Source organism: Esox lucius, chromosome 6, assembly GCF_011004845.1.
Source record: "Esox lucius isolate fEsoLuc1 chromosome 6, fEsoLuc1.pri, whole genome shotgun sequence".
In the NCBI taxonomy this organism is placed as follows: Eukaryota; Metazoa; Chordata; class Actinopteri; order Esociformes; family Esocidae; genus Esox; species Esox lucius.
The window spans coordinates 9935540-9949461 of NC_047574.1; the positions used below are offsets into that span (position 1 = coordinate 9935540).

At 43.0% G+C, this 13922-nt stretch overlaps 1 protein-coding gene across 28 annotated transcripts in view; it reads right to left on the reverse strand.

The window, feature by feature from the left end:
* Positions 1–13922, reverse strand: part of dst (dystonin) — a 143473-nt gene that overhangs the window by 71277 nt on the left and 58274 nt on the right. For 27 of the 28 annotated variants that reach the window (XM_029120388.2, XM_029120385.2, XM_029120382.2 and 24 more), the window contains 24 exons: positions 13069–13181; positions 12706–12812; positions 12195–12314; positions 11596–11691; positions 11371–11498; positions 9870–9963; positions 9559–9713; positions 8770–9223; positions 8499–8627; positions 8315–8392; positions 8044–8205; positions 7452–7556; positions 7114–7209; positions 6909–7034; positions 6577–6729; positions 6080–6361; positions 5709–5892; positions 4686–4843; positions 4274–4452; positions 3961–4099; positions 3606–3799; positions 3081–3327; positions 2868–2975; positions 1850–1948 (listed from right to left, as the gene is read on the reverse strand). In XM_029120388.2, coding sequence (XP_028976221.2) covers positions 1850–1948; positions 2868–2975; positions 3081–3327; positions 3606–3799; positions 3961–4099; positions 4274–4452; positions 4686–4843; positions 5709–5892; positions 6080–6361; positions 6577–6729; positions 6909–7034; positions 7114–7209; positions 7452–7556; positions 8044–8205; positions 8315–8392; positions 8499–8627; positions 8770–9223; positions 9559–9713; positions 9870–9963; positions 11371–11498; positions 11596–11691; positions 12195–12314; positions 12706–12812; positions 13069–13181 — 3706 coding nt within the window. Of the gene's footprint in view, positions 1–1849; positions 1949–2867; positions 2976–3080; positions 3328–3605; positions 3800–3960; positions 4100–4273; positions 4453–4685; positions 4844–5708; positions 5893–6079; positions 6362–6576; positions 6730–6908; positions 7035–7113; positions 7210–7451; positions 7557–8043; positions 8206–8314; positions 8393–8498; positions 8628–8769; positions 9224–9558; positions 9714–9869; positions 9964–10131; positions 10407–11370; positions 11499–11595; positions 11692–12194; positions 12315–12705; positions 12813–13068; positions 13182–13922 lie in introns of those variants that run through there. The other variant, XM_029120390.2, reaches the window with a different exon arrangement.

The window sequence follows — 13922 nt, forward strand, 5'->3', positions numbered from 1 at the left end:
GACCTTCATAACCTCATCTAATTTCTTTTGCAATTGTGCAATCACCATTCCACCTTTCTGAAGCTCTGCCTCCATATTTTTCGATTTGAGTTGTAAGTCCTGTTCAGATCGTATCTTTAAGTTAAATTCCTCTTTAGATTTTAGAAGCTGCAGTTTTAAATTCTCCATTTCACTTTTAAATGATTGTATCTTTTGTTCAGATAATGATTTTTCTCTGTGTAAAGATTCCATATTGATTTTTAGACTTCTAATATCATTGTCTAATGACACATTTATTCTTGTCAGTTCATTAATCTTGAACTTCATCTGGTCTGCCTCAGCCTGTTTGGAGGCAAGATCTTCCTCTAAATATTGTATCTTGTGACTACTCTCATGTTCCATTGAGTTCTTCTGAAGCAGTTTTCCTTGGTTGATCTTTAACTGTTCTTTCAGGCTTTCACCCTCTGTTTTGTGAAAAATAACTTTCTGTTCTAATGAAGACTTATCCCTCTGTAGAGATTTGATTTGCTCTTGAAAAACATAAATGGATTTTCTCAGTTCTGAAGATTCCTGTCTGAGCTCCTCTGACTTTTGTCTCATGCTGCCCCTATCTGATTCCATATCAAGCTGAAGTTTCTTCAACCTTGTATTGGCATCGTCTAACAGGTCTTTGAACTGTTGTGCTTTCTCCTCTGCTATTTTTCTATGCACCAGCACAGAGTTCAACTCTGACTTAAGCGTCTTGATCTCGGCCTCTGCAGTTTTCTTTGCCATGGCAAGCTCCTCCTTTTTCTGCTGCAGGACCTCTGCCTCCACCTCTGCATGGATTGTATGGATACTGTTGGTGACAGAGGAATGTTGCATCCTCTGCAGTGAGCGGTTGTGATCCTCAAGATCCTGAACATCGCTGTTCTTCCTCTTCAAGTGGTCCTCTAGTTTCTTGCGGGCCAGGGTGCTCTCCTCGATATTAATCTTTAGTACACGAAGGCTCTCCTCAAGAGCTGACCGTTTGGCCTCTGACTGCTGGACTAGCTGTTTTGCATTAACTAACTCCTGCTCAATGGCTGCTTTGCCCTTCACTACCATCTCTAGTTTTGCATAGTACTGCTGAGCATCACTCTCTGCCTTGGACGTCTGGAGGGTCAGATCCTCTATGGTACTCCTCTGTGTCTCTACCTCTCCCTGTAGACTGGTCAACTGGCAGGTTCGTTCCGCCAATGTGGTCTTCAGTTCCTGTACCTGCTGCTTAAGCTGTCCAATCAACCTCTCCCCAGCTGCCTTTTGGAGCTCCCAGCTCTCTGTCCAGACGAGATACTCTGTTTTTTCTGAAGCTATCCTGTTCTACAATGCAAAAATAACAAGTCATCCACTGCATCAAACCTAGTACTGGAATAAAGGATTGTTATGTTCACTGTATGTTTATGCAAACAGGCTTACCACAATAAGGAGAGTTGCAGCGTTGTTAATTGTCCCCAACAAATTCCATCATAAGAGAGTATTTCAGAGACAGTGGGATAAAGGAACTTCCTCCCAGAGAAGTCACCATCACCAAAAATGATACAAAAGAATGGTTCTTTTGTATCAGCTTTACAGCTGCATACAGTACCACACCATACTGCATGATTTTGCTTGAACAAAGCAAAACATCTACATTCACCAGTGCTGAATGTACTTTACATAGGAGTGAAGAGAAATGAACCCCTTGATTTTACATTTCATATTTACAGCTGTAATGTCAAGGTTCCCGTTATTTCAGTATGGCTAGGAGTCAACCCTGTTAACACAATAGTCTTAGGCAGAAGGAAAAGGCAGTCCAAAGTATGCACAGTGGATTTCACATTCCAAGTGTAATATTTCGTCAATACCGTACCTCTTCGCCTTCGGTTCTCTTCAACGTTTCACTGGCAAACTTTACATACTGGGTCATAGAGGTGACAAGGGCTGTGTAGCGAGTTCGTAGGTCCATGAACTGAAATGAGGGTAGAAAACAAGGGTAGCTTTCTTTAGCACTGAAAACAGACACTCAACACGAATGCCTCGTTTCCACTGGTGCTAAAAACTGATGTTTTACCCGAAAGTGTAGACATTTTTATGTTTCCGCTGACATGGGCCAGCGCCAATCGGCCACTAGGCTGTGACTGAGTAGCACGGCTCTCACGTGGTGCCAAGCCCCGGACTGGAGGACTTAGGGCGGGGTTTGCCGGTTGACGTGTTACGTGCGGCGAAAATGCGTGTTGTACTATTCTAATGTGTATTATTTACTTAGTCTTAGGGTTCTCGTAATGGTTTTCATCTGATCTAACAAACAGATCCCTGATAAAATTTAAATGAAGAAACAGTACAGGGAAGCAAAGACTCAAAGCGGAACGAGTTGGAACGACCGAAGGTGGTGCGATGCCACTGACTCAATAGAAACACGCAGCGCTGAGACCGAGACGTTGTATGCAGGACTTATAACAACACAAAATTACCTCAGAATTCTCCCAAATCCTTCTATTAAAGGTTTATACTTACTAAACTAAATAATGAATACACTGGCTTACAGTTGCAATGTCACGGCTCACGGGTGGAGGTGGAGAAGGAGCCAGTTGCAGGAGTTTGAGGAAGACATCTGTTTCATTACTCAAGTTCAAACGCCATGTTATAAACAAACTGAGCATGGTGTTGTTGTTTATTATATTTTACTACCAGAAAAATATTGCCACTTATTTTTTATAACCGGAAAACCAAATCACGTTGATAGTTTACGCCTCATTAAGCCCTTGGTATCAAATGTATGGTCAAAACAGGAAAGTCTTGAGCCAACATTAGCATAAATCACCCCTGGTACTGGGGTAAAGCACCAGTGGAAATGTGGCACAGGTCTGCTACTGTTTGAAGGCGCTCACCTCTTGAATGATTGCATCAGCTGAGTTCTGCATCTTTCGTCTCTTGAGTGGAGATTTGTGCTGGGAGTCAACCATCGCTCTGTAGGTCATCAGCTGTAGCTCATAATCCTGAAAATACATTAAGAAATATTTCTCATCTGGCCTTAAAATGCTCGTTGTGTAGAACAATCTGTCAATTTATTCAGGTCAAAACAGTAAATAAAATGTACTTACTTTAGCCCCAGATGAGTACTGCTCTGAATACTTTTGGCATTCATCAATTCTGCCGTGCTTTTGTTCAATTTCTGCAACTAGGACCTTCTGTTGGTTAAGTAGCTCAGCGAGTGCCTTGCTGTCCTCTGGCTGGTTTTCCTGGGTCTTTAGCTGAGCAGCCTCCATCTCCCTGACCCATTCATCCAAACTGCTGTAGGATTCTCTGAAGTACTTCAGTGATTTACCGATTCCCTCCAGGTCACGAAGTCTGAAACAGATTTAATAAGAATCATGTATCAAGCCATTGTATCTGTACTTAGCCTTAGTTTATGTATATCTTTGTATTTGTACGTTCCCTTTGTCCACATACATACACAGTACCAGTCAATGGTTTGGAGCACACTAACTCATTTACATGAATGGTTAAGGGGCGTCCAAAATTTTGACTGGTACTGTATACATTCACAAACACCGTTTCTCACAACTTCTTACTGGTAAATGGAATCAAATTCTTTCTAGCGAGTGACTTAACCTGAAAACACAAACCTGTTCTCAATCTGGGAGTGTACGTTGTTCCACCTCTCTCCCAGCTGGTCAGCTTTTTCCTTGTGCCAGTCCAGGTCAAAGTCACGCTCATTGTGGGCCTTGAACATGCGGTCGCTGATGCCACGCGCCTTCTGTAGACCATCTTCAAGGTCGTGAAAGACATCCCGCTGCTCATCAATCTCTGAGCGCCATTGCTAACAGTGGACGAAAGAGAAGGCTCCTCAATCTTGGCATAATAATGTATCTCAAAGACCGGGCATCAAAAAATACAAATTAACATCCAGCACTCATTAAACAGGATACTCTATATTGTAATTTTAAATGTCCATAAAAACGTATTACCAAGGATACTTACCTTGAGCGTGCTGACGACTGCGTCAATGGACTTCAGCTCAGAATTCACAGCATCTTCCTCAGAAAGTTTGGCTTCATAGAGTTTCACTAGAGCCTCTGCTCTCTGGCTGTGCTTCACCACCAAACTAACCGTCTTCAGTCTGCAGAGACACCACGAGTTCGCTGGTATTTACATCAACATTGTGTAAAAGATCAACATTGTAAACCTGATAAAGGCTTTGTGAACCTTGAATAATTATTCCATTGTTGAACTTGAATGCGCTGAGAATATTCTAGTTCTATACAGGGGGGAACATGTATCTGGGCCCACTTACTTCTCCAGGTAGATAGAGGACATGGAGTAAACCTGGCTCATGCTCTGGGTTAGGACGTTGAGGTCAGAGGACAGGACAGGGACAGAAGGAGAGGCTGCGGCCTGTCTGAGGAAAGTCTCACACTTCTCCTTCATTGTATCCAGATCCTCTTTAAGCTGATCCAGCTCGGCCTTCTTCTTCTACAAGGGTCAATATGAATCGATTACAGACAGACCGAAAGATTTTGAAGAAGCTTGGTAACATTTGATTTGTGCTTGATTTATCTCTTAGTAAATACCAATGAAACTATTCTGCAGAGTTCCAAGCTTGTAACTCAAGAGAAGAAGTACAAACTCTTTGACCCATGTCATGACTGTATGATGGATTTATATGACAGAGAGATGATAGTGTGAACAGTGAGTTTTTCTTCTACCTCTTGCTCTCTAATGCGCAACACACTCTGCTCTAGGTCGTCTCTGTCCAGCGGGGTGCGGATCTGTCGGATCAGGTGCTCCTCCTGGGCCTCCAGACGCATGCGGAAGTTGCGCACCTCAGAGATGTACTGGTTGTACACAGACTCCTCGTGTTCCTCTGTTCAATACAAAACCACAGAATGGGTAAGAACCAACCCATGAGAGGACATCAAGTACATGTGTCCAAAAACGTTTTTCTTGGATACTGGTAGAATCTCTGGAAGAATAATAAATAAAATAAAAAATAATAAAATCTGGCACCATTAATGCAAAGTGTTTTTCGAGCAATCCACTGATTATTGATTAATAAAGCTTATACTTTGGTGGTAAAACAAAGCAAATCATCACCTCCTTAAAGTCTTCTGTAGGATATTCTACTACCTTTGGTTACAAAAGGCTAACAAAAATCTATGAAATTCACTTACTCTAACACACACAGTAAAACACACAGAGAAACACACCCTTTGGAACAGTTTGGGCCATGGGGACCTTGGTAGGTCTCTGACATTGTTCCAAAAGGTATTCCTTTTATGGCTAATAGGCTTAAAGAACCATGTGTTTGCCTCAATGACTGCTGCAAAAACATTTACCAACAAGGCCCTGTTAGAATTGACAATAAAGGCAAACCTGGTGCAACTAAACCAAGATACACCACAACCTGTGGTTTCCAATAGTAGGCCATTGATGCCAAGTAAGCAGACCAAGCAAGGAGGGAAGAACCAAGCACGAGCTGATGAGATCCTACAGCGCCATTCCAGCATGCATTCATAAAAAATTACATTGTTATAAACAAAAATCAAATTGTTTTTGGTGAGAAATGCTTCACATTTATTCATTTGTTGATGAAACATCTCACTCATGTGGAAATGTTTAGCTAATAGCTAATGCATGCTTAGCATTACTTAGCTCAGCTATGCCTATCTCTTCACAGCAGCTTAGCTCAGCTTTGCCTCTGTCTGCAGACTTGCTCAGCTTATTCTTGCCTCTTTCTGCAGCCTTTAGCAGCTCCTCATAGTACTCTTTGCAGGCCAGCACCTCCATCTCTAGCTGGGAACAGTCTGCCACCATGAACACCTCTGACTCCTCGCTGTCCTCCAGGAAGTCATCAAAGTGGGACTGCAGGTTGCTAAGAACATGTTGGTGCTCGCCTGGCAACATGGTCTTAATCTGGGTAGAACATGGCAAACAGCATTAGACAGCTCAAAACCTTTAGAAACTCAGTTCTTTAAAAAATAAAAAAATAAATAGCGCCATCTGCAGTATAATAATTCAATTTCAGGTCAAGTCCGCAAAAGTATTGTGACTATCACTCTATTACCAAATGTATCACTAGAGCAGAAATGGCAAGACATACCGAGGACACATTCCAGTTGCGGATGGCTCTGATGTCAGCCATCAAGTAGTGCCAGGAGACCACACTCTTCATGTTGACGTGGGAGTGGTGCCAGAGGGCCAGAACATTCTGGTAAAGCTGCTCCATCCGGCTAGCCTGCTCCACTGCCTCCTTGTTGGGTGGAGGCACGGTAAAGCAGACAGAGGGCACCATGGCCTCGTTCCCAGACGGACTGATCACCTTCCATTTGGCCCGGTGGGAGTTACTGGCGAGGACACACTCGTCGTCCTTATAAATGGTGATCTACAGTAGAGGAAGAACAAGTGAGGCGTGTCAAATCAAATGACAACCATTTTACTGTGAAAAGTATCTAAATCGACTAAAAGAACGAAACCCTTTATTCCTCTATTTATAGATTTCTCTGAATTCAGACATCTCAAAAGTCCTGTTACAAAAGTACCATGACCCAACTAAAGATTAATTGATGAGCTACTTGGATAGAAAAAGCACAAGAGTACCTCTATTTGTCGATAGTCACAGATGGCTTTGACGGGTATGGAGGACCTGACCGGGGTGTCTGAGTTCCTGGGCTTGAGCTGGACGATGGTCTTGGCCTTGCCCACTAACCCAGCCACTGTGCTGCGGTACTGAAGAAGCTGCTCCTTCTCATCCTGCGGGCGGACGAACAACAGCCATGTCCCAGAGTCAGTCAGACACCGACAGCATGAGCTCACTGGGATCTTTAGTCGTGGGATATTAACCCGGATCCTCGAGGACTCTCATCATTGAGTTTCTAACCTTGTCTATACGACTGACTTTAGGAATGATTCTGTTACGTCAACCAACGTACCATGGACTCCTGAATGTGATCCTCCAGCTTGTGTAAGCTGCTTGTCCGATCACAGCCATACTTCCTTTGGATGTCACTTTGTAGGCTCTTTAGGTAGTCCATGGACTCTTTGGCATCATTGAAAAACTGAGGAAAGGCGATGCAATTAGCTATTTGAAAGTATGAGGCTACCATTTGTTTAATGGAATATTGATCACCAACTTACCTCAAAATACACTGTGTTGTCTTTGAGGTGTTGCTCCACGCACGAGCAAAGCTGTAGGATCCAACTCCACTGGGTCTGCATGGCCGCTCTGTATGCCTGGCGTACAACCACAAAGTAAAAGCTATTTAGAAGTCATTTTGGGAAAAGCCACAGTGATTTATGGTTTTGGAGTTCAGTGTGAGAGTGACAGAACAGAACAACAATGTGTATATGACTTGCAAACAAACAATCTGACACAATCAACTGATTTACACAATAAAAGTATTGGATTTTAACATGAGGTGTTTCTATGACGTGACTCTGGAGTGGTTATATGAAACCTGGAAACACAGGCTTACTTCAATAGTTAGCCTGGCAGGGTGGCTCTCCTGAAGGAGTCTCTCTGCCTTATCCTGCACTGACTTGATCACCTCCTCCTTGTCATCCAACTCTCTCATCAGATCCTGCAGACAGACCAGAGTGTGTGTGTGTGTGTGAGGAGGGATGATGGAGGGGGGGCAGACACCGGAGATGTCACACTGCGTCCATGGCATCTCACCACGGCCTGAAACCCCTCCCCCTATCAGGATACAAACACCATGACCTGCACGTACATGCATTCCCAAACGCCAGCTGGAAGCAATGTGCTTTAGAGAAATAGCTAACTGATTACCGGTGTCAGGCTGAATATAATGCTGCCAATCCAGACACATGGAATGGCATTTTTTTATTAAACAGTATTCTATAAGCCCAAGACCGGGCTCATCACTGGCATTTTAACAGTTTTTTAAAGACAGTTTCACATCACAATTTTTTATATTAAATATATTATAAAATATCTACTTTTATGAACATGAACTAAATCATTATCAAATGTGCCTGACTAGCCAAATAACTGAGTGAAATATAGAAATTCACTACAACGGACAGATGGACAGTGGTTGGACTCACAGCATGGTACTCTCTCTTCTTGGAAATGTTGCTGTTGCGATCGCTCCAGTCAAAGGCGACCTCCTCCTCCTCTTTCTCGTTCAGCCAGATGAGTTCCATGGTGGCCCGGGACACAAAGTCACGCAGGCTCTCCAGGTTCTTCTGACGCTCTCGCGAATAGTTCTAGAAAAGCACATTACCATGAAATTGTTTCTGCATGCTGTGTTCAAGATCGCCGTTCAGAGATTATTTTGTTACTTAGCACAACCAATACTTTTGTTAAGATACTTACCAGTAACTTCCCATACTGGTTTTCTAATTTGCCCAGTTTTTCAGAATAACTTTGTTTTTGCGCTTGGGTCATCTGAATCTGAGATAAAGATAACATACTAGATGTTGTTACAAAACAATAATATGCACAGAGATGTCTCCAGACAAAGACTGGGCAGAATAGGTGGACTGTTGGTGAGACATACCTCACTAAGTTTGGCTTCTTTAAGGCTCATTTGAAAGTCTTCAATGGCTCTGTGAACACCTTTGTGGTTCTCTAAATGTGTTTCAACACTAGGCAAATCGGATCCCCACTCTCCACGATCCAATTGCACCTTGAAAAGATGAGAAAACAATTCAGAACATACATAAAAACATGTTAGAGTATATACTAGAAACCCAGTGACCATACGTCTTCAAAATATTATTTTAATCTCAAAGCGACACTCTGACAGCGGAGCCTCACTGGGTTCCTACCTGCATCTCCTCCACCCAGTTGACGAGGTCCTGCACAAAGTTCAAGTTGACCTCTTCCTCTGTCATATTGGGGTCCACTAGAGAGGCCTTGCCCATGGGCTTGCGGATCTGCATGTGTTTGAGGTGCTGGAGGGATCCCGGATCCATGCCCCCTCCTCCACCACCCATGTAGGCCTGAACTGAGCCAGGCTGCATTCCGCTGGGGGTCATGGCAGGGGTCAGGCCAGGAGTGAGGCTCGGGCTTAGGCTGGAGGTGAAGGTGGGGCCAGGGGTTCCCAGGCATCCAGGGGTGAGCGCCGGGGTTAGGTTTGATGAAGAGAAGCTTGAGTTGAGACTTTGGGTTATGCCTGAGATCATCATCTTGGTCTGTTCAGTGGTCAGGGTGCGTCCTTGGTTGTACACAGAAGAACACTCAGCCCTGAGTCCCAGCAGGTCGTCACGGAGCTTGGACACCCTGGTTCCCACACAACAACAACAACAAACCAAGGGTGACTTCACAGAAGGTGCTTGTTACAAAGCTGTGAATCACATACTGTGTGTAAACATTCAAAAATGCAGAGAGCTTAACTTGTACACAAATACAAGAAGAACAAAAACATCGGTACAAGAAAATGAAAAGAAAACCAAGTGGCAAAAATCCCAACTCCTATCCCATTAATTCCAAAACGACTCATCCAATCCTTTCCACCCATCAACCCCCTTTACTCCCCGAGCAGCCTAACCCCCAGCCGCCACCCCTTCCCTTCACTGTGTAGCAGCACACGTCTGCAGAAAGCAGCAAGTCCGCACCTTTGAACAAGCTGATCTGAGTAGTAGAACTTCCCATCCAGCAGGACCTGGATGTCCACAACCTGCTGTCTCAGGAGGTTCTCACACTCCAGGAGGTACCCAGCAATCTCCGCCTCGTTCTGGAACTGGATCCCAGACTCTAGTCGCTTAGCATCCTGAGAAAAACAACAATGCCCAAACCGTTAGTTAGGAAATTCAAAAAATAAATGCTATACAAAACATTTTCCCCAATACTGTATATAAACAGAAGAGGAGCAATACCGTGTATTCTGATGTTCTGAGGCGATATGCTATTCCTGTGTCGTACTTACAGACTGCAGAGCTGTTCTTGCTAATGCCAATTTGTCCTCTCCAGTGGCACAGTCCCGCTGGACCCTAGCGGCAATTTGCTGCAACATGTCAAGCCTAGTAGACAACAACACATCACAAGCCAGACGTAAGATTACCGCACAAACAACATAGACGTGGCAGTGTCGTGGCATCAGAGCTCCGTGTCAAAACCTCTTTTGCTGACAATAAATCCACGGGGGGGGGGGCCCAAGACGGCCCTGGCTCGTCAACACTTAAGCTCACCTCGCTCCGTACACGGATGTGTTGTTATTGAGGAAAACCGGGAAGACCGGTGTGCTGGACAGCAACGGCTCTGCAGCTGGTCCTGAGAGAAGGTTCTCAGAGGAACCGAGGCTGGTCAGAGTGCTGTTGCTTACTGACGAAACGCTGCTGTATCCCATGTTGTAAGCCATGCCGCTGTGCATGCTGGAGGGCCGTAGCACTGTGCCGAGGCGACGCGGAGAATCACGCTAGCTCGATAAAAGCTCTTCCGTTTGAAACGGGGGAACTCCGGCGCCGAGTCCACCCTCACGACATGCGACACGCGCACACGGGTCCATCTGACAAGAGTGTTTTTCTCTCGCCCCTTTATAGGCCCTTATGTTCCCTCACACACCCAGGTGAGGACTTCATCAAAAAGATCCCACCCTTCAAGGATATGTCGCCTTAGGCCATAGAAACTCATCATTATTTGTATAGTCCATAACAGGTTCAGACAGTAACAGTTCATGATGTAAGGTGTGGCACATGGCATACTATTGGCCTCCAACTGGTCTGCACAGCAAATAAGTATCTATGTGATATCACGCAACATTTCCAGATATCAACTATCCAGTGGAATCGCAAAATTATTTTCAAAATGATCAGAGTATTTCCACAATGGGCAAGTATGGACGGTTTTGTTTAAAGCCAAAGGGTGCTGTCAAACAGTGATTGAATTCCAGTGAATATACCATGGAAAAGATATATTACTGTATGTTGACGAGAAATGACGGGCACACCCACTGTCAGCACTTCAAATCAAAAGTACCTAAAAACCAAGACTGAATAACCTGAGCTGATTAGCTGGGCATGGATTCATGCCACAAAAAATTGCTACAAAAACAGCAAGAGAATGTGTTTATGTTTTAAAAATTATGCTATTTTACAAGATTGCTTCTTTCTAAACCACAGACCAAAACATGTAAATGTATGATGTCATAAACTACGGACAAATTCAATTACTGAACATTCTTAGACCAACGTTTAGACACAAAAGTAAAACAACAAAACAGGGGGACTACGATAAGCAGACTACCTGCAAGCCTGAAACAATCACATAGAATGAAATACTGTTTTGCGTAGTCATTGCAATCTGGCAAATGGCGCAAATCTTACTTAGCTCTGTCTTAATGTGTATCTGTCATGAAAGTATGGGATTCGAATAATTAATCACAGCAGTGTGTGGTTTTCAAACGACAGCCAAGGGGTTATCCTTCATACCTGTCCACCTCAGGCCTCAGGCTCTTCTCTCTCTCCAACATGGCCACAATCAGCTTGCCCCATTCCTTCTCCACATCGTTGGGGTGATACCCTGGAGGCAGCTGAATACGACCAAACTCGATCCAAACCTATCCGCCAACACACAAACACCTCGGGTTAAGTCCAAAACATTTTGTTAGTTACAAAAACAAAACAAAATCTAGATTATTAGTCACAGTTGTATACCTCAAGCATTTGGTAAAGATGTTTGATTTTGCTCTTTTCGTTTTCTTTCAGCGGGATTTCATTCTCCTTAAACTGCAAGTACTGTGTATAAAGTGCCTGAAAAAGGAGAAATAACAGGAGTTCATTATGAACACAGCAAAACTTCTTAATAAATTGTGTATCCATTTCTGTCTAGACCACTAAATAGTACATCTACACTCATTATGTATACTGTAAAACCACTGCACGGTACCTCGTAGAGCTCCTGCCGTCTTACCCTAACCCTATGGACTCTTCAAAGTAAAAGGAGCTACTCGCTGATACCCATCAATAACATTTTAATATTTAATATGCATGAGAGAGACGCTATGTTAAAAGCCTTAGAAAGCTTGGATATTTAGCCTCAAGCTTTTAGGGGAAGCACTTTAAAATAGAGTCTACTACTACTACTACAGTAGGTGCTACTTATATCCAGCTTACTTACTAGCAGGGACACATGTCAGACATTAGAGGCTTATTGGAAGTTGATTCTTGATGAAACTAGATGTCTTTCTACAATTCATTCCCAATGGCATTAAATGGGGATATTTAAGCAGCATTTTGTTTTCTTTCTGCTTTACCTTAAGTTCCACTGGGTTGTTAGGGAACGTTCTGTCTGACATCACTGCCACATTGTGTTTGATCCACTGGCCCAGGTAATTCACCATGTTCTGGTACTCAACCCATCTGATATCAACATCCTGTTCAGAAAAACAGATGACATAAAAAAAGTGAACGGGCTTTTGTAGGGTTGGTTGCATTCTCTAAACAGACCATATTGTGCTGTCCAAGAAATTCTAAAGTACAGGGCATCCAACAAATCAGCACTGTGCAATGAGCAGAACAACATCTCACTTGTTTTTTCATGTTGTGTTAAACAGACTAAACTACATAAAGACGTAGGTAGAGCTCTGCACTGTAGTCACTAGAATAAACCCAGCTTCGGGATGCTTCCATAACCTTTAAATAACATTTAAACAATGTTCTGGGAGGGGCATAAGCTGATCGCTACTCCCTGTACACCCTGAATAGACTGAATGAAACGCCTTCTGTACAACGCACTGTTCAATCCTCTTGTCATCATGTACTTACATTTGCACTGATACCGTCAACACCATCGGGAACTTTAGGGAAGACATCATATAGTGTTGAGACATAAGTGATGACTGACTTCTCATCTGGCGACTGCACATCCACGTCTAGTTAGAAAGAGTTCATCAGGTCATTTCAAAGCACAAGGAGTGTCTACGATCAGACCGGAATTCATGTTTCATTTGAAACCAATTCATCTCAAAGCATTCCCATATAATTAAAGATGCTATTTGAGGTCCTCCCCGCCTCTAGTAATAATGTGTTGCAGTTCTTCTAGCTGATTGAGTTTAGCGGGGAGTTGTCAATAACATGGAGAATGTTGATGTGATGTGTCAAGCACCCCGTCAGAGCAGAGCAACTCACCCTCAGGGTCCAAAAGTTTGGCCACGCCAAGCCGTTCAGCAACACCAAAGGCCTGTTCTAAGTTTGACCGGCTACTCTGCAACGACACTCGGCTCATATCCACAAGGTCAGGCCTTCAAAGGAAGAAGAAACTCATTAAGTTCTACTTTAATACATTGTAATACCTGAGAGATTAGATTGCATTTGATTAGATTCAACGCTGTTGTCACTGAACAAGTAAAGATACTGGGCAGAATTGGCAGAGCTAAGGTAGCATTCTGCCCAAAAATATGTTGGTTCATGTTGATATGTTTTAGGTTGATTCTGCACTTTGATCACACGCATTGTTTGAATAATAACGATAGTTTGAATGACATATGAACTAGAAAATGTTATATAAACCTGTTATATAGTTGAATATATGCATGTGTAAATAATAAGCTCAGAGGAAATAGGGACAAAGTGCAGTCCTGGACGTTCCAGTTAAATAAATATTTATTTACTCAACAGCCGAGGAGAGTCAGGCCAACCCAACAATCCCACATAACCCACACATACTGTATGGCATTAACGTTTGTGTGTGTATTTGTATTGAGCTTAAAAAACGAAGCCTCTCAATAACTCTAGTCGCAGTTTATCTGTAGTACTTTTCATAAATGATTCTGTTTCTTCAGAAATAATTGTAAAAAAACAGCATTGTTTTCCAATTTATTTTTTTGATTTTCAACATTCCATATCCAACATTTTCTTTCAATTTGCTTTTAAATGTAAGTTTCATTCCTACCTTATAATGTGAAAGTACCTTGACAAAAGAAATATGTTTTTGAGAACATTGTCCCTTTAATAAAAGTTATAATTTATGGGGCAACAACTAT